Here is a 25,966-nt window from a genome sequence, read left to right on the forward strand (position 1 = left end):
AAGAATAAACTAGAAACTACGTACATGTATAAAAAAAAATGTATTAAGGACGAATAAAAGCTACTATAAAACACTAATGCTACTTTGGTTGGTGAAGCTGTAACATGTATAATTCATCTCTGATTTTCATACCTGACTGGATAAATTGTGCAACATCGATAGAGCACTTCTTCATAGTTTCAATAAATTGAACTTCAGAGGGCAATGTGTCGACATTTTTAATTTTGTTTTTACTCTGTATTATAAGTCTTTTACGACATTCAATATAATTTCTACATTCCATTATGAAATGATATTCACTTTCAATTACATTACAGGTTTTGCATTTACGTCCTGCCCTTGAAATTCTGCAGAGCTTGATTAGTAAACCCCAGGACACCGTGCCCAGGATAAGCCCTGGTTTATTTGATTACACACTTTCCATAAACGCGTGGACGTCTTCAGTTCATGTGTAGGCACGTCTTCTGGGGATTAACCCATAAATATAACCCTTATTTCCATGCAATACAATAGCAGGTGTCTGAACTTAACCAGCGTCCTTAGCGCGAAACGGAATAAAGACGCCGGAATCAGTGAGCCGTGACACAAGAATAGTTGATTATTTAACACAAAGCCAGGGAGTCCAAAACATGGAGATATGGATTTCAGAAGTGTTGGTTGTGTAAATAGTGTATTTTCTTGTATGCTGCTTGCAATAGCATACGTTAGCAGTCTTTACTTATGGAGGTCAAAGTTGCCAAGGTAATATAACCGTGACAGTTATTGATCTGATTATAGTGCCGAATAACGGTTGCAAGACGCCATAGGCATGCAGACAGCTCAACCGCCAAATCAATGTCTATTCAGTACGAACATTTTAGCCTCACCATGTTACCTTACACCATGCTTAGACTAATAACTAATACTAAATATTATTTTGAGACTGTATGAACAGCCCTATGGCACGCATACAGTGTATGTGACTACCACGACAAGCGTGCGGAATTGTCATTTTCCCCCGAGTTCCCTCAAACGTTCTATTCTGCCGTATGAGGGCGTTGCAATTAGTCATTCGAGCATATCGAACTGTTCGTAGTTCGCGTACGGTGTGGTCAAAATCAATATGGCGGATACATTGATGTATGGCACGTCGATTACTTTAACTCGTTCGTCTGACAAATTTTGCACAGAACTATCTAATCTTAAAAAGAAGCATATGCATAATTTCAGAAGACGCACCTACACACGAATTGGTGACATCACAAAATACATGCCCTTCAATCAGGATTTGTGTTTAGGTATATCATGGTTTATAGTTCCATGTTTATATACAAATTACAATTAAGATTAAGGTGGAACAAATCATGTTACAATATAATGGTAATGACGGTAATAAATTCTAGTTTGAACCATCATACAGTCAGTCGGATCATGTCAAGGGTCATCCACTTTGTTGCAACATGGCATTCAACACTCACAAAATCACAATAAAACAGGGTCTCAAATTATGGCGTGGCAAACAAGGGGAATGAAAAACCACCTAATACATAGACCAATGGTTCTAATCCCATCAGATAGATACTCACCGGAACCAAAGCAATCGTTTTGGCTTTCCCATTCAATGAATTGGTGTGGGCGTGCCATCAAGATAAACCCCCAAAAAAAAACGTCAGAGCTACTGTGAAAAACGTAAATCAAATAAACTGAAACATCAATTAAACCATAACAAGTAAACAAAGAATGGCACGAAAGAATAATAAACCTCACAAAATACCACCATGCAATACCAAATGAATAGATAATAAATAAATAACTTACAAATTAAACTGACCGACAGTTACCAGATTGTTTTGCTAGATATTAAAGTGTCACAATGGTGTACTCTACATTACGAAAATAATTCAGGAAATGGATGAATATCCTTTGTGGTGTAGTAGTTTTTATACTGTTCATGCAATTGTTGATTGAGGGTTCGAATTCAGTTTCGAAAGTCTCGCAATTAATTAAATCAAATATCCAATGATACCAGTATATATTATTTTAGCAACTTGCAATGGTGGAAGTTAATAAAGTTAATTATTCTCTCAATTTAACAACTTGCAATGGTTGAAATTAATTAAGAGAGTTGTTTACACCAAAATAAGTCTCAAATATTTGTTGAGACATTTATTCTCTCGATTTAACAACTTTTAATGGTGGAAATTAATCAAACTTTTAAAGATGGAAATAAATTAATTGAACTACAGGTATTTACTTGCAAATACATGGCCAATATTTCTCAACACATTTATTCTCACAATTTAACAATTTGTTAACGAGCATTGTTAAGGCCATGATACACAGGGCAACTTTTGTTGGCAACAAAAATTGCCTCTTGTATTGTGACCTTTATGCTGGACCGTTGCGATGCAACGGTCCGCTTGTTTGCTGGGAAAACTGATTTGACAGGTAAAAAAAAAATTTAAAAATATCCAAATAAATGAAAAATGAGAATATAATTTATTGTGAATCAATTTTTGATAAAGTATTTGAATGTATATTCAGTGTCAAATGATACAGAAATGTTAAAGACATCTCCAATAGAAGCATGTATAAATATGAGCACATTTAATGGAGTAAATTTAGTAATAATATATTTTTATTGTTTCAGAAATCATTCAACAACTGTCAAGAAGAGGTTCTGTAGTGTTTTATTTGTTAGCTTGTTTGCACCTGCTTATGTGTGGCTATGGGCAGACAACATAAGTCATGTAAGTAGCAATGCTTTGTAAAGACAACTAGAAAATATAGATTCAGGAACCGGAAATCTTTTCTTTGATGTGATGTTTCTTGCGATTTGAATGTAATTTTGAACATTCAACATGCTAGATCATTTCTGATTCAGATTTGATGAGAATATTATGACTTTTAATTGATGAATTTCAAAAACACATTATCAGCAGTACAATTTATTAAACCAGTATGAAATTGATGCACCATGTTTTTATTCACAAAATAGCTTCATGTTGAAAGGATATTATTAAGTAAGCAAAAATACAATATGTCATACAAAGATTTTCAGGCAAAAACAAATCTATGCAACAGTGTGTGAACAATAGCAGCTAAACTAGACTTGTAAATTTGTCTGACACAGATTGTTTTAAAAAATATTGCCTTGGGACTGCATGTACCCAGATGCTAAGATAATGTTTTGTTTTGTTTATTTAGGGTCCATCCTTGTGGAGTTGGTTAGGTATTCGACTTCCATGTCTCCTTAATGCTTCAGTCATTCCATTAGCACTTGTCATGGTAAGTATAATGCATATTTTTCATACCTTTCTCAAATCAATGTTATTGTTGTTGGTGCTGTGTCTGATCTAAGCCACTAATTTGAATACGATCAATGTTTCAAACCCTTAAATTGTGTGGTTTTTGAATATCTATCATGCTGTCATCTCTACCATCACTACATCACATTGTGTGGTATTTGAATATCTATAATGTTGTCATCTCTACCATCACTACATCACATTGTGTGGTATTTGAATATCTATCATATTGTCATCTCTACCATCACTACATCACATTGTGTGGTTTTTGAATATCTATCATATTGTCATCTCTACCATCACTACATCACATTGTGTGGTTTTTGAATATCTATCATGTTGTCATCTCTGCCATCACTACATCACATTGTATGGTATTTGAATATCTATCAAGTTGTCATCTCTACCATCACTACATCACATTGTGTGGTATTTGAATATCTATCATATTGTCATCTCTACCATCACTACATCTCATTGTGTGGTTTTTGAATATCTATCATATTGTCATCTCTACCATCACTACATCACATTGTGTGGTATTTGAATATCTATCATGTTGTCATCTCTGCCATCACTACATCACATTGTATGGTATTTGAATATCTATCATGTTGTCATCTCTACCATCACTACATCACATTGTGTGGTATTTGAATATCTATCACATTGTCATCTCTACCATCACTACATCACATTGTGTGGTTTTTGAATATCTATCATGTTGTCATCTCTACCATCACTACATCACATTGGGTGGTATTTGAATATCTATCATGTTGTCATCTCTACCATCACTACATCATATTGTGTGGTATTTGAATATCTATCATACTGTCATCTCTACCATCACTACATCACATTGGGTGGTATTTGAATATCTATCATGTTGTCATCTCTACCATCACTACATCATATTGTGTGGTATTTGAATATCTATCATACTGTCATCTCTGCCATCACTACATCACATTGTGTGGTATTTGAATATCTATCATGTTGTCATCTCTACCATCACTACATCACATTGTATGGTATTTGAATATCTATCATGTTGTCATCTCTACCATCACTACATCACATTGTGTGGTATTTGAATATCTATCATATTGTCATCTCTACCATCACTACATCACATTGTGTGGTATTTGAATATCTATCATGTTGTCATCTCTACCATCACTACATCACATTGTGTGGTATTTGAATATCTATCATATTGTCATCTCTACCATCACTACATCACATTGTGTGGTATTTGAATATCTTATAATGTTGTCATCTTTACCATTACTACATCACATTGGGTGGTATTTGAATATCTATCATGTTGTCATCTCTACCATCACTACATCACATTGTGTGGTATTTGAATATCTATCATGTTATCTCTACCATCACTACATCACATTGTGTGGTATTTGAATATCTATCATTTTGTCATCTCTACCATCACTACATCACATTGTGTGGTATTTGAATATCTATCATGTTGTCATCTCTACCATCATTACATCACATTGTGTGGTATTTGAATATCTATCATGTCATCTCTACCATCATTACATCACATTGTGTGGTATTTGAATATCTATCATATTGTCATCTCTGCCATCACTACATCACATTGTGTGGTTTTTGAATATCTATCATATTGTCATCTCTACCATCACTACATCACATTGTGTGGTTTTTGAATATCTATCATATTGTCATCTCTGCCATCACTACATCACATTGTGTGGTATTTGAATATCTATCATATTGTCATCTCTACCATCACTACATCACATTGTGTGATATTTGAATATCTATCATGTTGTCATCTCTACCATCACTACATCACATTGTGTGGTATTTGAATATCTATCATATTGTCATCTCTACCATCACTACATCTCATTGTGTGGTTTTTGAATATCTATCATGTTGTCATCTCTACCATCACTACATCACATTGTGTGGTATTTGAATATCTATCACATTGTCATCTCTACCATCACTACATCACATTGTGTGGTTTTTGAATATCTATCATGTTGTCATCTCTACCATCACTACATCACATTGTGTGGTATTTGAATATCTTATAATGTTGTCATCTCTACCATCACTACATCACATTGGGTGGTATTTGAATATCTATCATGTTGTCATCTCTACCATCACTACATCATATTGTGTGGTATTTGAATATCTATCATACTGTCATCTCTACCATCACTACATCACATTGGGTGGTATTTGAATATCTATCATGTTGTCATCTCTACCATCACTACATCATATTGTGTGGTATTTGAATATCTATCATACTGTCATCTCTGCCATCACTACATCACATTGTGTGGTATTTGAATATCTATCATGTTGTCATCTCTACCATCACTACATCACATTGTATGGTATTTGAATATCTATCATGTTGTCATCTCTACCATCACTACATCACATTGTGTGGTATTTGAATATCTATCATATTGTCATCTCTACCATCACTACATCACATTGTGTGGTATTTGAATATCTATCATGTTGTCATCTCTACCATCACTACATCACATTGTGTGGTATTTGAATATCTATCATATTGTCATCTCTACCATCACTACATCACATTGTGTGGTATTTGAATATCTTATAATGTTGTCATCTCTACCATTACTACATCACATTGGGTGGTATTTGAATATCTATCATGTTGTCATCTCTACCATCACTACATCACATTGTGTGGTATTTGAATATCTATCATGTTATCTCTACCATCACTACATCACATTGTGTGGTATTTGAATATCTATCATTTTGTCATCTCTACCATCACTACATCACATTGTGTGGTATTTGAATATCTATCATGTTGTCATCTCTACCATCATTACATCACATTGTGTGGTATTTGAATATCTATCATATTGTCATCTCTGCCATCACTACATCACATTGTGTGGTTTTTGAATATCTATCATATTGTCATCTCTACCATCACTACATCATATTGTGTGGTTTTTGAATATCTATCATATTGTCATCTCTACCATCACTACATCACATTGTGTGGTTTTTGAATATCTATCATATTGTCATCTCTGCCATCACTACATCACATTGTGTGGTATTTGAATATCTATCATATTGTCATCTCTACCATCACTACATCACATTGTGTGATATTTGAATATCTATCATGTTGTCATCTCTACCATCACTACATCACATTGTGTGGTATTTGAATATCTATCATATTGTCATCTCTACCATCACTACATCACATTGTGTGATATTTGAATATCTATCATGTTGTCATCTCTACCATCACTACATCACATTGTGTGGTATTTGAATATCTATCATGTTGTCATCTCTACCATCACTACATCACATTGTGTGGTATTTGAATATCTATCATGTTGTCATCTCTACCATCACTACATCACATTGTGTGGTATTTGAATATCTATCATATTGTCCTCTCTACCATCACTACATCACATTGTGTGGTTTTTGAATATCTATCATATTGTCATCTCTGCCATCGCTAAATCACATTGTGTGGTATTTGAATATCTATCATATTGTCATCTCTACCATCACTACATCACATTGTGTGATATTTGAATATCTATCATGTTGTCATCTCTACCATCACTACATCACATTGTGTGGTATTTGAATATCTATCATATTGTCCTCTCTACCATCACTACATCACATTGTGTGGTATTTGAATATCTATCATGTTGTCATCTCTACCATCATTACATCACATTGTGTAGTATTTGAATATCTATCATGTCATCTCTACCATCATTACATCAAATTGTGTGGTATTTGAATATCTATCATATTGTCATCTCTGCCATCACTACATCACATTGTGTGGTTTTTGAATATCTATCATATTGTCATCTCTACCATCACTACATCATATTGTGTGGTTTTTGAATATCTATCATATTGTCATCTCTACCATCACTACATCACATTGTGTGGTTTTTGAATATCTATCATATTGTCATCTCTGCCATCACTACATCACATTGTGTGGTATTTGAATATCTATCATGTTGTCATCTCTACCATCACTACATCACATTGTGTGGTATTTGAATATCTATCATATTGTCATCTCTACCATCACTACATCTCATTGTGTGGTTTTTGAATATCTATCATGTTGTCATCTCTACCATCACTACATCACATTGTGTGGTATTTGAATATCTATCACATTGTCATCTCTACCATCACTACATCACATTGTGTGGTTTTTGAATATCTATCATGTTGTCATCTCTACCATCACTACATCACATTGTGTGGTATTTGAATATCTTATAATGTTGTCATCTCTACCATCACTACATCACATTGGGTGGTATTTGAATATCTATCATGTTGTCATCTCTACCATCACTACATCATATTGTGTGGTATTTGAATATCTATCATACTGTCATCTCTACCATCACTACATCACATTGGGTGGTATTTGAATATCTATCATGTTGTCATCTCTACCATCACTACATCATATTGTGTGGTATTTGAATATCTATCATACTGTCATCTCTGCCATCACTACATCACATTGTGTGGTATTTGAATATCTATCATGTTGTCATCTCTACCATCACTACATCACATTGTATGGTATTTGAATATCTATCATGTTGTCATCTCTACCATCACTACATCACATTGTGTGGTATTTGAATATCTATCATATTGTCATCTCTACCATCACTACATCACATTGTGTGGTATTTGAATATCTATCATGTTGTCATCTCTACCATCACTACATCACATTGTGTGGTATTTGAATATCTATCATATTGTCATCTCTACCATCACTACATCACATTGTGTGGTATTTGAATATCTTATAATGTTGTCATCTTTACCATTACTACATCACATTGGGTGGTATTTGAATATCTATCATGTTGTCATCTCTACCATCACTACATCACATTGTGTGGTATTTGAATATCTATCAAGTTGTCATCTCTACCATCACTACATCACATTGTGTGGTATTTGAATATCTATCATGTTGTCATCTCTGCCACCACTACATCATATTGTGTGGTATTTGAATATCTATCAAATTGTCATCTCTACCATCACTACATCACGTTGTGTGGTATTTGAATATCTATCATATTGTCATCTCTGCCATCACTACATCACATTGTGTGGTTTTTGAATATCTATCATATTGTCATCTCTACCATCACTACATCACATTGTGTGGTTTTTGAATATCTATCATGTTGTCATCTCTGCCATCACTACATCACATTGTATGGTATTTGAATATCTATCAAGTTGTCATCTCTACCATCACTACATCACATTGTGTGGTATTTGAATATCTATCATATTGTCATCTCTACCATCACTACATCTCATTGTGTGGTTTTTGAATATCTATCATATTGTCATCTCTACCATCACTACATCACATTGTGTGGTATTTGAATATCTATCATGTTGTCATCTCTGCCATCACTACATCACATTGTATGGTATTTGAATATCTATCATGTTGTCATCTCTACCATCACTACATCACATTGTGTGGTATTTGAATATCTATCACATTGTCATCTCTACCATCACTACATCACATTGTGTGGTATTTGAATATCTATCATATTGTCATCTCTACCATCACTACATCACATTGTGTGGTTTTTGAATATCTATCATATTGTCATCTCTACCATCACTACATCACATTGTGTGGTATTTGAATATCTATCATATTGTCATCTCTACCATCACTACATCACATTGTGTGGTATTTGAATATCTATCATGTTGTCATCTCTACCATCACTACATCACATTGTGTGGTATTTGAATATCTATCATATTGTCATCTCTACCATCACTACATCACATTGTGTGGTATTTGAATATCTTATAATGTTGTCATCTTTACCATTACTACATCACATTGGGTGGTATTTGAATATCTATCATGTTGTCATCTCTACCATCACTACATCACATTGTGTGGTATTTGAATATCTATCATGTTATCTCTACCATCACTACATCACATTGTGTGGTATTTGAATATCTATCATTTTGTCATCTCTACCATCACTACATCACATTGTGTGGTATTTGAATATCTATCATGTTGTCATCTCTACCATCATTACATCACATTGTGTGGTATTTGAATATCTATCATGTCATCTCTACCATCATTACATCACATTGTGTGGTATTTGAATATCTATCATATTGTCATCTCTGCCATCACTACATCACATTGTGTGGTTTTTGAATATCTATCATATTGTCATCTCTACCATCACTACATCACATTGTGTGGTTTTTGAATATCTATCATATTGTCATCTCTGCCATCACTACATCACATTGTGTGGTATTTGAATATCTATCATATTGTCATCTCTACCATCACTACATCACATTGTGTGATATTTGAATATCTATCATGTTGTCATCTCTACCATCACTACATCACATTGTGTGGTATTTGAATATCTATCATATTGTCATCTCTACCATCACTACATCTCATTGTGTGGTTTTTGAATATCTATCATGTTGTCATCTCTACCATCACTACATCACATTGTGTGGTATTTGAATATCTATCACATTGTCATCTCTACCATCACTACATCACATTGTGTGGTTTTTGAATATCTATCATGTTGTCATCTCTACCATCACTACATCACATTGTGTGGTATTTGAATATCTTATAATGTTGTCATCTCTACCATCACTACATCACATTGGGTGGTATTTGAATATCTATCATGTTGTCATCTCTACCATCACTACATCATATTGTGTGGTATTTGAATATCTATCATACTGTCATCTCTACCATCACTACATCACATTGGGTGGTATTTGAATATCTATCATGTTGTCATCTCTACCATCACTACATCATATTGTGTGGTATTTGAATATCTATCATACTGTCATCTCTGCCATCACTACATCACATTGTGTGGTATTTGAATATCTATCATGTTGTCATCTCTACCATCACTACATCACATTGTATGGTATTTGAATATCTATCATGTTGTCATCTCTACCATCACTACATCACATTGTGTGGTATTTGAATATCTATCATATTGTCATCTCTACCATCACTACATCACATTGTGTGGTATTTGAATATCTATCATGTTGTCATCTCTACCATCACTACATCACATTGTGTGGTATTTGAATATCTATCATATTGTCATCTCTACCATCACTACATCACATTGTGTGGTATTTGAATATCTTATAATGTTGTCATCTCTACCATTACTACATCACATTGGGTGGTATTTGAATATCTATCATGTTGTCATCTCTACCATCACTACATCACATTGTGTGGTATTTGAATATCTATCATGTTATCTCTACCATCACTACATCACATTGTGTGGTATTTGAATATCTATCATTTTGTCATCTCTACCATCACTACATCACATTGTGTGGTATTTGAATATCTATCATGTTGTCATCTCTACCATCATTACATCACATTGTGTGGTATTTGAATATCTATCATATTGTCATCTCTGCCATCACTACATCACATTGTGTGGTTTTTGAATATCTATCATATTGTCATCTCTACCATCACTACATCATATTGTGTGGTTTTTGAATATCTATCATATTGTCATCTCTACCATCACTACATCACATTGTGTGGTTTTTGAATATCTATCATATTGTCATCTCTGCCATCACTACATCACATTGTGTGGTATTTGAATATCTATCATATTGTCATCTCTACCATCACTACATCACATTGTGTGATATTTGAATATCTATCATGTTGTCATCTCTACCATCACTACATCACATTGTGTGGTATTTGAATATCTATCATATTGTCATCTCTACCATCACTACATCACATTGTGTGATATTTGAATATCTATCATGTTGTCATCTCTACCATCACTACATCACATTGTGTGGTATTTGAATATCTATCATGTTGTCATCTCTACCATCACTACATCACATTGTGTGGTATTTGAATATCTATCATGTTGTCATCTCTACCATCACTACATCACATTGTGTGGTATTTGAATATCTATCATATTGTCCTCTCTACCATCACTACATCACATTGTGTGGTTTTTGAATATCTATCATATTGTCATCTCTGCCATCGCTAAATCACATTGTGTGGTATTTGAATATCTATCATATTGTCATCTCTACCATCACTACATCACATTGTGTGATATTTGAATATCTATCATGTTGTCATCTCTACCATCACTACATCACATTGTGTGGTATTTGAATATCTATCATATTGTCCTCTCTACCATCACTACATCACATTGTGTGGTATTTGAATATCTATCATGTTGTCATCTCTACCATCATTACATCACATTGTGTAGTATTTGAATATCTATCATGTCATCTCTACCATCATTACATCAAATTGTGTGGTATTTGAATATCTATCATATTGTCATCTCTGCCATCACTACATCACATTGTGTGGTTTTTGAATATCTATCATATTGTCATCTCTACCATCACTACATCATATTGTGTGGTTTTTGAATATCTATCATATTGTCATCTCTACCATCACTACATCACATTGTGTGGTTTTTGAATATCTATCATATTGTCATCTCTGCCATCACTACATCACATTGTGTGGTATTTGAATATCTATCATATTGTCATCTCTACCATCACTACATCACATTGTGTGATATTTGAATATCTATCATGTTGTCATCTCTACCATCACTACATCACATTGTGTGGTATTTGAATATCATGTTGTCATCTCTACCATCACTACATCACATTGTGTGGTATTTGAATATCTATCATGTTGTCATCTCTACCATCACTACATCACATTGTGTGGTATTTGAATATCTATCAAGTTGTCATCTCTACCATCACTACATCACATTGTGTGGTATTTGAATATCTATCATGTTGTCATCTCTGCCACCACTACATCATATTGTGTGGTATTTGAATATCTATCAAATTGTCATCTCTACCATCACTACATCACGTTGTGTGGTATTTGAATATCTATCATATTGTCATCTCTACCATCACTACATCATATTGTGTGGTATTTGAATATCTATCATGTTGTCATCTCTACCATCACTACATCACATTGTGTGGTATTTGAATATCTATCATGTTGTCATCTCTGCCATCACTACATCACATTGTGTGATATTTGAATATCTATCATGTTGTCATCTCTGCCATCACTACATCATATTGTGTGGTATTTGAATATCTATCATATTGTCATCTCTACCATCACTACATCACATTGTGTGGTATTTGAATATCTATCATGTTGTCATCTCTACCATCACTACATCATATTGTGTGGTATTTGAATATCTGCATCATTTAAGTTCCTGAGGTAATTTGTTATAACAAAATGTGTACAATCTTCTCAGACTAGTTTTCTTTTCTTTTCTTTTCTGTAAGTATTTGATGCAAAACTTTATCAATTTTATTTCTTAAAAAATGCATGTAATCAAACGAGATGAAGAAATACAGGTTATGAAAGGCTTTATCGTCTGTATAGATTTAGATCCCCTGGATTTTAGCAGAATGCCTTTTCTTATATATATATTTTTAAGAGCCTTTATCAAAATTTGTTTGCATGTTCTTTTATACTTGAATTATACATTTATTGTTTCAGATTTTATTTTTTGGTCCAATAGTAATGTATTTTTTTGAGGATATAACATCATATTTTAGTAAGTATGCTTTATATCATTCCAGTATCACTTGGCTTGTTCTAGTTCTTCCTAGTAAGATGTAGTTTATCTCTCTGTCTATTCAACATCAACATTCTGGACAAGTTATGTTCAAAGTTAATAGAAAAACAAGTGAATTGACATTTGCAAATCATTTACTTTTACACGGTGATTCAAAATTCTGAGATACTCTATGACAGATTTTGTTTGAATTTGTTCTCTACAGTCATTCTTGTCCAAAAAAAAATAAAATTCATCTAATTTGAATATATTAACATTTTGTAGGCATGCCTGATACAAAATATTCAACATCCAAGTCATAATTAAGACACTGTTTCTGAATAGCATCATAGTTTATAAATAGCTACCTGTATATCAGCATATGAACTATTATAGTGAGACACTATATTGTCTAAATTGTACTGTGTTTAGACAAGTGTACTGTAATTACACACATTCATATAAATCCTAGTGTTGTCATGGTGATTGAAACAGTCAAGTGTAATGTAGTTGCACACATTCATATAAATCCTAGTGTTGTCATGGTGATTGAAACCATCAAGTGTACTGTAGTTGCACACATTCATATAAATCCTTGTGTTGTCATGGTGATTGAAACAGTCAAGTGTACTGTAGTTGCACACATTCATATAAATCCTTGTGTTGTCATGGTGATTGAAACCATCAGGTGTATTGTAGTTGCACACTTTCATACAAATCCTAGTGTTGTCATGGTGATTGAAACCATCAAGTGTACTGTAGTTGCACACATTCATATAAATCCTTGTGTTGTCATGGTGATTGAAACAGTCAAGTGTACTGTAGTTGCACACATTTATATAAATCCTTGTTTTGTCATGGTGATTGAAACAGTCAAGTGTAATGTAGTTGCACACATTCATATAAATCCAAGTGTTGTCATGGTGATTGAAACAGTCAAGTGTAATGTAGTTGCACACATTCATATAAATCCTAGTGTTGTCATGGTGATTGAAACCATCAAGTGTATTGTAGTTGCACACATTCATATAAATCCTAGTGTTGTCATGGTGATTGAAACAGTCAAGTGTATTGTAGTTACACACATTCATATAAATCCTAGTGTTGTCATGGTGATTGAAACCATCAAGTGTACTGTAGTTGCACACATTCATATAAATCCTAGTGTTGTCATGGTGATTTAAACAGTCAAGTGTATTGTAGTTGCACACATTCATATAAATCCTAGTGTTGTCATGGTGATTGAAACAGTCAAGTGTATTGTAGTTACACACATTCATATAAATTTTAGTGTTGTCATGGTGATTTAAACAGTCAAGTGTAATGTAGTTGCACACTTTCATACAAATCCTAGTGTTGTCATGGTGATTGAAACCATCAAGTGTACTGTAGTTGCACACATTCATATAAATCCTAGTGTTGTCATGGTGATTGAAACAGTCAAGTGTATTGTAGTTGCACACATTCATATAAATCCTAGTGTTGTCATGGTGATTGAAACAGTCAAGTGTATTGTAGTTACACACATTCATATAAATTTTAGTGTTGTCATGGTGATTTAAACAGTCAAGTGTAATGTAGTTGCACACTTTCATACAAATCCTAGTGTTGTCATGGTGATTGAAACCATCAAGTGTACTGTAGTTGCACACATTCATATAAATCCAAGTGTTGTCATGGTGATTGAAACAGTCAAGTGTATTGTAGTTGCACACATTCATATAAATCCTAGTGTTGTCATGGTGATTGAAACAGTCAAGTGTATTGTAGTTACACACATTCATATAAATTTTAGTGTTGTCATGGTGATTTAAACAGTCAAGTGTAATGTAGTTGCACACTTTCATACAAATCCTAGTGTTGTCATGGTGATTGAAACCATCAAGTGTACTGTAGTTGCACACATTCATATAAATCCAAGTGTTGTCATGGTGATTGAAACAGTCAAGTGTATTGTAGTTGCACACATTCATATAAATCCTAGTGTTCTCATGGTGATTGAAACAGTCAAGTGTAATGTAGTTGCACACATTCATATAAATCCTAGTGTTGTCATGGTGATTGAAACCATCAAGTGTACTGTAGTTGCACACATTCATATAAATCCTTGTGTTGTCATGGTGATTGAAACAGTCAAGTGTACTGTAGTTGCACACATTCATATAAATCCTAGTGTTGTCATGGTGATTGAAACAGTCAAGTGTAATGTAGTTGCACACATTCATATAAATCCTAGTGTTGTCATGGTGATTGAAACAGTCAAGTGTATTGTAGTTGCACACATTCATATAAATCCTAGTGTTGTCATGGTGATTGAAACAGTCAAGTGTAATGTAGTTGCACACATTCATATAAATCCTTGTGTTGTCATGGTGATTGAAACACTCAAGTGTACTGTAGTTGCACACATTCATATAAATCCTTGTGTTGTCATGGTGATTGAAACACTCAAGTGTACTGTAGTTGCACACATTCATATAAATCCTTGTGTTGTCATGGTGATTGAAACAGTCAAGCGTAATGTAGTTGCACACATTCATATAAATCCAAGTGTTGTCATGGTGATTGAAACAGTCAAGTGTATTGTAGTTGCACACATTCATATAAATCCTTGTGTTGTCATGGTGATTGAAACAGTCAAGTGTAATGTAGTTGCACACATTCATATAAATCCTTGTGTTGTCATGGTGATTGAAACAGTCAAGTGTACTGTAGTTGCACACATTCATATAAATCCTTGTGTTGTCATGGTGATTGAAACCATCAAGTGTACTGTAGTTGCACACATTCATATAAATCCTTGTGTTGTCATGGTGATTGAAACAGTCAAGTGTACTGTAGTTGCACACATTCATATAAATCCTTGTTTTGTCATGGTGATTGAAACAGTCAAGTGTAATGTAGTTGCACACATTCATATAAATCCAAGTGTTGTCATGGTGATTGAAACAGTCAAGTGTATTGTAGTTGCACACATTCATATAAATCCTTGTGTTGTCATGGTGATTGAAACAGTCAAGTGTACTGTAGTTGCACACATTCATATAAATCCTTGTTTTGTCATGGTGATTGAAACAGTCAAGTGTAATGTAGTTGCACACATTCATATAAATCCAAGTGTTGTCATGGTAATTGAAACAGTCAAGTGTATTGTAGTTGCACACATTCATATAAATCCTAGTGTTGTCATGGTGATTGAAACAGTCAAGTGTATTGTAGTTACACACATTCATATAAATCTTAGTGTTCTCATGGTGATTGAAACAGTCAAGTGTAATGTAGTTGCACACATTCATATAAATCCTAGTGTTGTCATGGTGATTGAAACCATCAAGTATATTGTAGTTACACACATTCATATAAATCCTAGTGTTGTCATGGTGATTGAAACCATCAAGTGTATTGTAGTTACACACATTCAAATAAATCCTAGTGTTGTCATGGTGATTGAAACAGTCAAGTGTACTGTAGTTGCACACATTCATATAAATCCTTGTGTTGTCATGGTGATTGAAACAGTCAAGTGTATTGTAGTTACACACATTCATATAAATCCTTGTGTTGTCATGGTGATTGAAACAGTCAAGTGTACTGTAGTTGCACACATTCATATAAATCCTAGTGTTGTCATGGTGATTGAAACAGTCAAGTGTATTGTAGTTGCGCACATTCATATAAATCCAAGTGTTGTCATGGTGATTGAAACAGTCAAGTGTATTGTAGTTGCACACATTCATATAAATCCTAGTGTTGTCATGGTGATTGAAACAGTCAAGTGTATTGTAGTTACACACATTCATATAAATCCTAGTGTTGTCATGGTGATTTAAACAGTCAAGTGTATTGTAGTTGCACACATTCATATAAATCCTAGTGTTGTCATGGTGATTGAAACAGTCAAGTGTATTGTAGTTACACACATTCATATAAATCCTAGTGTTGTCATGGTGATTGAAACCATCAAGAGTATTGTAGTTACACACATTCATATAAATTCTAGTGTTGTCATGGTGATTGAAACAGTCAAGTGTACTGTAGTTGCACACATTCATATAAATCCTAGTGTTCTCATGGTGATTAAAACAGTCAAGTGTATTGTAGTTACACACATTCATATAAATTCTAGTGTTGTCATGGTGATTGAAACAGTCAAGTGTACTGTAGTTGCACACATTCATATAAATTCTAGTGTTGTCATGGTGATTGAAACAGTCAAGTGTATTGTAGTTACACACATTCATATAAATCCTAGTGTTGTCATGGTGATTGAAACCATCATGTGTACTGTAGTTGCACACATTCATATAAATCCTTGTGTTGTCATGGTGATTGAAACAGTCAAGTGTAATGTAGTTGCACACATTCATATAAATCCTAGTGTTGTCATGGTGATTGAAATCATCAAGTGTACTGTAGTTCTGCACATTCATATAAATTCTTGTTTTGTCATGGTGATTGAAACAGTCAAGTGTACTGCAATTACACACATTCATATAAATCCTAGTGTTGCCATGGTGATTGAAACAGTCATGTGTAATGTAGTTGCACACATTCATATCAATTCAACTTAATAATACGTATCCAGTCATGTGAATAGAAGTGCAAAGCAGTGCTTCTTCACATTTCAAAACTCATTAAGACTATTGATGGCATTTTATACTTGTATTTTCCGCTATTTTATTTTCCTTAATGGTTTTTAGGTACCTCATATTGGAAGGAAGAATTTAATGGCTTTATATGGCTCAGGAATTATATAGTGGTAAGTTACAATGGTAGTTTATTTATATGATTCAGAAATATATAGAATGGTTGTTTATGTAGCTTAGGAATTATATATTGTGTCTTTAAGGTAGAGATGCAGGTTCGTGGGCACTTGGGAGTGAAATATAGACTGTTGAAATTTTGTAGAATTGTGAATAGTGGAACATACTAAAAAAATGATTTTAAAATATAGATAACAGGTGAAAACATTCTCTCTTTTGAATGCTTAGCAAGATTTAGCAAGGCTGCACATAAATAATAAAAAAGAAACATGGTGAAAAAAAGAAATGATGGGATCTCCATATTATGCACTATATTTAACTTTTAACAAAAGGATAATACATTTAAATTTGGAACTGTTACAGCCATTTTAATTATGAGCATTAGCAAACTTCTTACTGGGTGAATTGCAAATTAGCAATTATCTCAGCTTCTTTTTAGTGCACATCCCAGAACTTTAAAGAAAAATAGCTCCTAGACGCTTTGATCTTTTGTTTTGAAATTTTCACAAATGATTGACAATGTGTTTATCTTCAAAACGCCGCCGAGGCATTGTTTTTGGTAGAATAGTGTTACAACACTCGTACAGACAACTAGCCTAGGTGTTAATTTATGCATAAACTTGAAGTAGTGAAATTTGAGCTGCTGCCCTGCAAAATTGACAACTGGTAGACAGTTTTCAAGACGGCACTTTCTTCATAGTAAACAGATGTACCCATAAACCAATTTTGACAGGAAACATCACTAATTAAATCACTTTTGACCAAAAAAGCACATTTTTGTGCATATTTCAAATTACAGTGTCCATAAAAAAAAAAATACTAACAAAATTATAAAATTCATACAATAAGGTTTCCGGAAATATATAATTTTTTGGACAAGGGAGGTCATCTTGGTTTTCTAATTAACTAATTAAAATACCTGTCAGGTAAACAGCATCTCTACATTAAATATACATTTGTTTATGTTATATATTATACCCCCATTCTGTGGATAAGTGTTGGTTCTATGTTTCTTTTTTTCAGGCACCTTTTACAGAAGAGTTTGTGTTCAGAGCTTGTATGTTGCCACTGCTTGTACCGTGTTTGGGATTCACCAAAGTTATATTTGTATGTCCTTTATTTTTTGGAGTAGGTATGTACATGTAGCTACTACTGCCGGCTATAATAATTGATTTGCAAATGTGATAACATCTTAGAATACACAATACAGCTTTGATTATGAGCCAGGGGATATTTAAGTAAGCTGTTGAAAAAAAAGGATCACCATATGTAGGGACATAATTGAGGTAGAAGACTACTCATAGAAAAGTTTAGGAACAATTGAGGTAGAAAACTAGTCGTAAATGAATGTAGGAACACTTAACAAAGAAAATAAGCCTGTGCTAAAAAATAAAAAGATCTTGCATGTTGTACCCAATAGTTTGCTAAACTAGATTTCTTCTTGAAAACTACCAGTTTGATTTATCATTCCTCATCCATGATTCTAGGTATATTTAATTACACCCTCTTTGAATTTCCATTATAATCACTTTGAATTGCATATAGGACTTGGATTTCTAGCATAATTATATTTTTGTACCCATCAGCTCATCACATTTTTCGTTTTATTTACATTCCAACTTATATTTTCTGCCGTATAGTCATTTTGTGGGAAACAAGAATTAATGGTTTGCTTTCAGAGAGATTTTCCCTAAAGTACCAGCCTTCATTTTGAAAATATGAAATGCAAACCTGTGAGGTCTGATGACAGTTTTCTCTGATTTCAGCTCATGTTCACCATGTTATAGAGCGTCTACGTTTTCACCAAGAGAGTGCCAAAGAAGTATGGATACAGACAGGTCAGTACCGGTATTATATGTTATAAAACAGAAGACATTAAGTTGACAAGTTTAAAAATCAGAGAAACTTTAAAAAAAAAAAGAACCATTACATGAAAACCAAGATAAAATAATTTAAATATAAACATTAAAGTTCATACTGGATGTTTAAGAATTACAAGTAAAAACTCTGTCTGGAATGCTTGATTATATTTTCTGTTGAATTCTTGCAGTTAGTATACATTACTTCACCACACTCATACATATATATTGAATATACCTATACCACTCTAGAATATACCTATACCACTCTAGAATATACCTATACCACTCTAGAATATACCTATACCACTCTACAATACATGTATACCTATACCACTCTAGAATATACCTATTTCAAACTACAATACATGTATACCTATACCACTCTAGAACAACCTATTTCACTCTACAATACATGTATACCTATACCACTATAGAATATACCAATTTCACTCTACAATACATGTATACCTATACCACTCTAGAATATACCTATTTCACTCTACAATACATGTATACCTATACCACTATAGAATATACCTATTTCACTCTACAATACATGTATACCTATACCACTCTAGAATATACCTATTTCACTCTACAATACATGTATACCTATACCACTATAGAATATACCTATTTCACTCTACAATACATGTATACCTATACCACTCTAGAATATACCTATTTCACTCTACAATACATGTATACCTATACCACTCTAGAATATATCTATTTCACTCTACAATAAATGTATACCTATACCACTCTAGAATATACCTATTTCACTCTACAATAAATGTATACCTATACCACTCTAGAATATACCTATTTCACTCTACAATACATGTATACCTATACCACTCTAGAATATACCTATTTCACTCTACAATAAATGTATACCTATACCACTCTAGAATATACCTATTTCACTCTACAATAAATGTATACCTATACCACTCTAGAATATACCTATTTCACTCTACAATAAATGTATACCTATACCACTATAGAATATACCTATTTCACTCTACAATACATGTATACCTATACCACTCTAGAATATACCTATTTCACTCTACAATACATGTATACCTATACCACTCTAGAATATACCTATTTCACTCTACAATACATGTATACCTATACCACTATAGAATATACCTATTTCACTCTACAATAAATGTATACCTATACCACTCTAGAATATACCTATTTCACTCTACAATACATGTATACCTATACCACTCTAGAATATATCTATTTCACTCTACAATAAATGTATACCTATACCACTCTAGAATATACCTATTTCACTCTACAATAAATGTATACCTATACCACTCTAGAATATACCTATTTCACTCTACAATACATGTATACCTATACCACTCCATCTTGAATTTTCAAGGTGAATGTTCCGGCGAAGCACTCCACTATCACCTTGAAGTATTTCATTAGAACTATGTGTATGTGACAATGCCCTCACAGTTTAGAATCAGTTTACCAACAGCCAATCATATTGCTCCTTTCTACAACGCGCTTGGAAAGCTCTCAAAATCTTCAAGGCGGAGCAAAGTCACGAGACGCGCACCACTCTACCGTGTATTTCTATGGGCTCTGTGCGAGCCGGTGAAAATAGCTAAAATCGAGGAAACAGCACAAACATAAATTTGAAGAAATCCTAAACAACCAAATTTAAATATGTTGCATATGTAGGGATAATCTTGTTACACTGTTCAGGGGGTGTCAACAACCGTCCCAAAATACCGTTTTCTGCCAGGCGGTGAAAATGCCTGACCTGAGAATGAATGTCGCTGCGCACAGTGGAAGCTTTTTTGGCTTGGATGTCGAGGCAATACAGCGACGACGTCCATACATCATGCAACTCACAGATATTCAGACCAAAGCTATTCAAACTATACTTAGTGCCGAGTCTGATGTGTTCGTTTTTTGTCGCACTGGAAATCCCTATGTTATTATGGTTTACCGGTCTTTAGACCATCGAGCGTGGTAATAGTGTTGTCGCCACTGCTGAGTATTATAGAAGACTAGGTGTTATATCTCAAAGCCCATGATGTCACTGCAACATATATTGGCAGAAATGAAGCCAAAGACATCGGGTACGCAAAGCTTCAAGGGCTTACTGGTAGTCATTGTAACAAAGCTTTCTATTGGTCGGTAAACTTTCTATCGCGCAACCACGTGACATGCACGGTTATGAATAGAATTACCGCACGGTGTTGTAGAGGGAGGAATGTCCGAACGGAGCAACACCGTGCAGGCGGACGATGATACCACTCTAGAATATACCTATTTCACTCTACAATACATGTATACCTATACCACTCTAGAATATACCTATTTCACTCTACAATAAATGTATACCTATACCACTCTAGAATATACCTATTTCACTCTACAATACATGTATACCTATACCACTATAGAATATACCTATTTCACTCTACAATAAATGTATACCTATACCACTCTAGAATATACCTATTTCACTCTACAATACATGTATACCTATACCACTCTAGAATATACCTATTTCACTCTACAATACATGTATACCTATACCACTCTAGAATATACCTATTTCACTCTACAATACATGTATACCTATACCACTCTAGAATATACCTATTTCACTCTACAATAAATGTATACCTATACCACTCTAGAATATACCTATTTCACTCTACAATACATGTATACCTATACCACTCTAGAATATACCTATTTCACTCTACAATAAATGTATACCTATACCACTCTAGAATATACCTATTTCACTCTACAATACATGTATACCAATACCACTATAGAATATACCTATTTCACTCTACAATACATGTATACCTATACCACTCTAGAATATACCTATTTCACTCTACAATACATGTATACCTATACCACTATAGAATATACCTATTTCACTCTACAATACATGTATACCTATACCACTCTAGAATATACCTATTTCACTCTACAATAAATGTATACCTATACCACTCTAGAATATACCTATTTCACTCTACAATAAATGTATACCTATACCACTTTAGAATATACCTATTTCACTCTACAATACATGTATACCTATACCACTATAGAATATACCTATTTCACTCTACAATACATGTATACCTATACCACTCTAGAATATATCTATTTCACTCTACAATAAATGTATACCTATACCACTCTAGAATATACCTATTTCACTCTACAATACATGTATACCTATACCACTCTAGAATATACCTATACCACTCTACAATAAATGTACATGTATACCTATACCACTCCACAATATACCTATACCACTCTACAATAAATGTACATGTATACCTATACCTATACTACTCTATAATATGATATATAGAAGATTATATTTGGTAATCGTAGTCCTAAATAACTATTAAAAATAGCTAGACATTTCGAGCAATGGCTCTTTATCGATAGCATAGAAGAAAATGTTAAAACGTACAGGTAGAACATGAACTATAAATTAGAATCACAAAAAATTCCACAATAGAACAAATAATGCGTCTTAGGTAGTAAGCTCAACAAATGAGTTGAACTGTTTGTTGATTCCATGGGGTTCTTTAGTTCCAAGGCGGAATATAGTTTTTCCTCGACACGCCTGAGCTGATTTTCGTTGCCATTGACAACACATACACCAGAAATAGACATATCTGTAATATTATACCTACACTACAATTCTGTGGCATTAAACTAGTATTTTGAAGTATTTTCCCCTTTGTTGTAACTAGTAGATCTAACCTGTATTTGTTTTTTGTTTTTTTGTGACAGTTTTCCAGTTTACATACACAACTATCTTTGGTGCATTTTCTGCATTTTTATTTTTAAGAACTGGTGAGTACTAAATTTGTCTGTATTTTGGAGGGGCTGGTAATTGTAGTACACATATTGATGCATTTTGAAAAATCATTTTGTGTTATACTTGTGTCCACCTATCTATGCACATAAAGTTATATTGCCAGTTATTAATTACTAGCTTAATATTGTGTGTTTGTTTGTCTCTAGGTCATTTAACTGCTCCAGTGATATGTCACAGTTTCTGCAATGTGATGGGGTTTCCAGCATTCAGTATGATAACTTCATATAGTCAACCAAAATCTGTCATAATTTGCCTGGCTTTTATTTTGGGTCTGATATGTTTTATGTTTTTGTTATTTCCATTAACAGAACCATCCTTGTTCTGTAATGATGTTTACATTGAATTTTTCTAGGAAATAATACGAATCCTTTATAGTTTTGTTTTTATGTTTCTACGTATGAAACCATAGTAGTTTTATTTTAATATTGGATAGCACTGAATAGTAATAACTAATAATAATTGAAAAACACATTTAATATATTTTTGTACAATCGTGTAAGTATGTTCAGTTGTTGAAATCATGCAATATGTTTATTAGCATTGTTACAATAATTTTACTGTGTTCGGTTGTTGAAATCAGTTGTATAGCTCAAAGTTAGGATAATTTTACTATCAGATATGTTCATAATGCAGGTAAAATAATGTAACAAATTACTATTAATGTTTAATGTTTAATAACATGGATAAAACTTTATACTAATGAATATAGCAATAAAATACGTACATGTTCTCTAAAAATACAATATGACTTTGAAATTCCTCGCCAAGGAAAGTGACCAGGGATTTTTTCCTGTGAGCTAAGTCTAATGGCAGTTATGGTGAGGAAATTGTGTTTGAATCCACAACTCACAAGTTATTACAGCAGAACTTTAATTGAAACACAGTTTGAAAATATGAATATTAATATCGAAATTTAGACATTCCAAATTGCTTAGATGTTTAATTGTCCTTACTAGACCTGATTACTGCAATAGCTGTAACTGTGGATCTTTTTTTGTATTTTTAATAAAACATTTCCTATGTTATTAGTGTTGATTGGCAATGTGGACACTTACTACATAGCATATATGCTATATACCAATATTGTACATAATTTCTTGCAATTGAAAATAGATGGTTACAGAGTCCCTAGAGGATGAAATAGAAATCCAGTTTTTGTTAAGTGAACCTCAAAGATTACAGTACAAGATATCAACTTACTGGAGGACCCTGGGCAAAATGGCAAATATGTTGCCATCTTGAGAGGCTAAGCCATTCTATGATGGCCTCTCACTGTAATTTCCTCTATTAGTATTTGTTATAATTCTTCACGGTCTCCATCACATGAACTTTTTCAATGAAATGGTGTCTACACAATGCTTGGTTTTTGGCATTTTATGTGATATTAGCCTTGTGTTAGGGACACTTTGCTCATGTATTTGTGTCTAATAAGATTTGGTCATCTTTATATTTAAACAAAGTTTAATGAAGTTCCATGCTCCATTTTCTACCAGAGCAGACCCTGAATTTTTGTCACACAAATTGATTTGACATTCGACCACAGTCGAATAATAGACACATTTACGTTTTATTCATAGATACTGTTGTCACATACAACATTCTGTTCACTTTTAACAATATTTATAAATTTCACATTTCAAACTGAAACTAGAGGTTTTTATTGGTTGATAGAACTAACACGAGAACATTTTCAAATGGCGTCATTACTGCGCTCATTGATTTAACTACTATTGAAATGGGTTTGTTGTTTTGAATGGATTTGAAAGATAAGTATCACAAATTCCATAAGAAATAGAACTCAGGGTAGATAGATACTTTGGCCCTACTGTTTTTAATTTTAAGGATTCTTGCCATACTTACATATACGATTTTTTACAAGCACGAAAATCGAATAATCACCAAAATAAAATAAAAATTAATTAAAATGGTTTCATACAGATAAATACATCCTTAGTTAAATTATTTGCTATTTCTGTGCACTAACATAGAACACTTTTCTACCCCGTATTTATTCAAAATAAGAGAAATACTAAAAAAATTGGCAAATAAAACGTGTGTTTCTTTTGGGCTAATTAAGACTGAACACAAAACATGACATGCTTGGATGGCGTCTAAATATCGATCATCTTTGAAGTCCATGGTTAGTGATCAGCTTTCAGTGACAGTATCAACACACAGAATTGACTTTCAAAAAGCTTTATTAAAGGGAAACTAAATAGAGCCTAATTTGGTGTTTGTATTTATCAAGTTATGTATATTGGTTATAAATTTGAAACAAAAAAATTAAAAAAAATATTATCTTCAGAGTAATGATGATTTAAATATGAGAAACCATAAA

General features: G+C 33.2%; 1 protein-coding gene across 1 annotated transcript; it reads left to right on the forward strand.

The window, feature by feature from the left end:
- Window positions 1–563: 563 nt before the first annotated feature.
- LOC102808340 (CAAX prenyl protease 2-like) lies at window positions 564–24,653 on the forward strand. Its single transcript, XM_085505798.1, has 9 exons — window positions 564–741; window positions 2,630–2,729; window positions 3,187–3,267; window positions 13,036–13,093; window positions 17,794–17,852; window positions 18,880–18,988; window positions 19,623–19,694; window positions 23,541–23,603; window positions 23,775–24,653. The coding sequence occupies exons 1-9, from the start codon at window positions 638–640 to the stop codon at window positions 23,978–23,980; spliced, it is 852 nt and encodes a 283-aa protein (XP_085361924.1). The 5' UTR covers window positions 564–637; the 3' UTR covers window positions 23,981–24,653.
- Window positions 24,654–25,966: the final 1,313 nt, after the last annotated feature.

This window comes from Saccoglossus kowalevskii, chromosome 2 (genome assembly GCF_978046115.1).
Source record: "Saccoglossus kowalevskii chromosome 2, keSacKowa6.1, whole genome shotgun sequence".
NCBI classification, from domain to species: domain Eukaryota; kingdom Metazoa; phylum Hemichordata; class Enteropneusta; family Harrimaniidae; genus Saccoglossus; species Saccoglossus kowalevskii.